The sequence below is a fragment of the Montipora capricornis genome, chromosome 12, assembly GCF_036669925.1.
Source record: "Montipora capricornis isolate CH-2021 chromosome 12, ASM3666992v2, whole genome shotgun sequence".
NCBI lineage: Eukaryota > Metazoa > Cnidaria > Anthozoa > Scleractinia > Acroporidae > Montipora > Montipora capricornis.
In genome coordinates, this window is record NC_090894.1 from 12,090,619 (window position 1) to 12,093,256 (window position 2,638).

At 39.7% G+C, this 2,638-nt stretch overlaps 1 protein-coding gene across 1 annotated transcript in view; it reads right to left on the minus strand.

The window, feature by feature from the left end:
• Positions 1–697: 697 nt before the first annotated feature.
• The window catches only part of LOC138027708 (uncharacterized), an 18,010-nt gene continuing 16,069 nt past the window's right edge, over positions 698–2,638 (minus strand). The window contains exons 4-5 of the mRNA XM_068875300.1: positions 1,650–1,856; positions 698–1,319 (exon numbers count right to left, since the gene is read on the minus strand). Of these exons, the coding sequence (XP_068731401.1) occupies positions 838–1,319; positions 1,650–1,856 (689 nt within the window). The 3' untranslated portion in view covers positions 698–837. The remainder of the gene's footprint in view (positions 1,320–1,649; positions 1,857–2,638) is intronic.

Below are 2,638 nucleotides of genomic sequence, written 5' to 3' on the forward strand. Positions count from 1 at the left end.
GGCGTCAAAAACGGAATTTTACGCTTTTCTTCGAATTTCATGGTAAATTTTATGGTAATCTTTGTTGTCAAACAGGGTGGAAGTGGCACTGTCATATGTCACTGTCATAGTTGGCGACCACTTTTTCATTCTTTTGTGTTTGTTAATTAGACCTACTGCCCTCATTTTGAAACAAATATTCTTTTGAAATTTGCTCGTCGTTGCGAGGCTACAAAGGCTTATTAGCATTAAAACAAAAGGATATTTTCTTGGGCCGCCATTATGAAAGAGGTCTATACTCGTACCTAAACCAGACAGATGGACAATCCTTCCTCTCTTGTACCAATTCTTGTTGGAAGAGGCACATGAAAATACATGCCCAGGACGGTGCCACTTAGAAAAAGAATGGGTACAAGGGAGGAAAGATTGTCCGTTATCTAGGTTAGGTAAGTTCAAATGCCTGCGTATTTTCGTTCCATTGGGGTCAACCTTGGGTTTCATACCAATGTGGTCTTATTTGATTTTTCGGAGAAATTTCAATTAATTAATGAAAATGGACTTGCTGTGGAGGATCAATTTCTACTGAGTTTTGTAAGAAGACTTGAGTACATCTAAAATGTTTAGTATATTCGGTACCAATCCAAGAGGGCACTTGAGACATCTCAGCTGTAGGATACTGATTAGTGGATCGAATTGAACATAATCGTGTACCACAAGACTCATTAAGATCAACAAGTTTATTGTTTTGCACCCTTACTCTACATTTGCTCTCTGGCTTGCTAGCGATTGATATTTCATTTAGTTTCTGTTTAGTTCTAATGCAAATCAACTACTGTTCAAGCTTTCTTTTTTGTTTCATTACTTGGTACAGACGGCGCATGTCAACTCTCGACCGCTGACGTATGGAAGACAAGGAAGTGAACCACAAACGCCTTCCACGAGCTGCAGCAAGGCACCATCTTTGCTAGCATGGCTACCAGGAACATATTCTGGATCACCATCAACACAGATGAAATCACTTGAATGTTTGTGATCAAATCTTTCAGTCATCAGATACCCATGATACTCCTCGGTCCATCCAGATGGACAGTCATTCCTTGCGGGCATCATCAGCATTGAACCACGTGACTTCACAAAGCAGACAACACAGGGGGCGTCATGATCATGGAGATTTCTCTTAAAAGGGTCTCCGTTGTATTGACTGACGTCATACTCACTGCCGTAAATGTATCCTGACGCCTGGTTACCATCTTTGTACTTGTCGTACTTTGGATTGTGAGGAAGACAAAGGTAGTTGGATCCACCACCGTAGTGGTTGTACCATTCACCCCCAATTATCCCTGAAAAGTGAAAGGGATATGTAAAACGCATTCAGCTTGCTTGGAGATCAAACAACAGCTCTCACTCCCAAATAAATTACCGGTACATCTCGAAAGTAATTCTTCAGTCTTTTTTTTAGAGAGATGGGTATTTCTTATTGAATAATCTTTTACTATTCCTTTATAAAGTTTTCTGCTCCCGTGACGACTCCTTGGACCACCAGGAAAGGAAAAAAATCAAAATTCTATGGCAACCACCTAATAATGAAGAGAACTAAGTGTAAATCTTAGTTGAGCGGTATTACGAAGTGTTAGGAAGCGTTGAATTAAATTGTTTTAGGAACTTTATACCTTTATAGACGATCTGAGCACCACTGGGACATGTGGTCCTTCCCCATCGAACATACTTCACACCCGAGTTTGCAGTCCCGTTTTGTCCTTTTTCTCCTTTGGCACCTTGAGGTCCCTGGGCTCCAGTCTTACCTACAGCTCCTTGTTGTCCTTTAGGACCAGGAGGGCCTGGTAAGGGCGTGTTTGTGCCAGGCTTTCCTGGTTCCCCTGTGAAGAAAGAGGACAGAGCGAGTGCACTATTATTTGCTGTGTGCTGATGGGAAAATTTGAAGGGAAGCAGTTCAGAGTGATTTGTTTTCCATGGTCACATTGGCCTGCTTTTCTTGTTCGGCTTATTAAAACGAATTTAAAAGAAAGATAGGGGAAGATGCCTCACTCGGGGTGATTCACGAAACTATATTAAGTTTTCCCTTTTTGAAAGTAAGTGTATTTGTTTGTTTGTTTTTTCTTTCTTTGAGTTGGGCAGTTCATCTGAAAAACCTTTAGCAATTTACTGTCATTCATGTATTGTTTAAGAGGCTAGAGCTCCTCTTTTACAAAATAAAACATAAAAAACAGGATAAATGCGAGGCGGCAAAACTGTATGTGGTAGGGTCTAATGTTTAGAATAAAGAATTGGAAATTGGAACCCGACATTTTTTTGTTATTTGAGGAAGAACATCACTAGGTGTCTCAAACAATTTTCAGAAAAAGACATTAATTTTCAGCACTCGCATGATTATGTTGCTGTGATGATCAACGAAATACCGCAGGTGCATGTTTTGTATCCTTTCAATCTAAATACTAGACCCTGAGCGGATGATAAGTTTTTGGAAGTCACGTATTTATACTGTATTTTTAATAAATGGTGCGATCGCAAAGGTTTTTAAAACACTCCTCATTTAGCGAATGGTTGAATTTAAATAACCCTCAGTTTGGACAAGTTTTAGATTTCTTTCTAATCTCTATCAAGGGCAATGTCGTGCTATACAATTTCAAAAGCCCTAAAC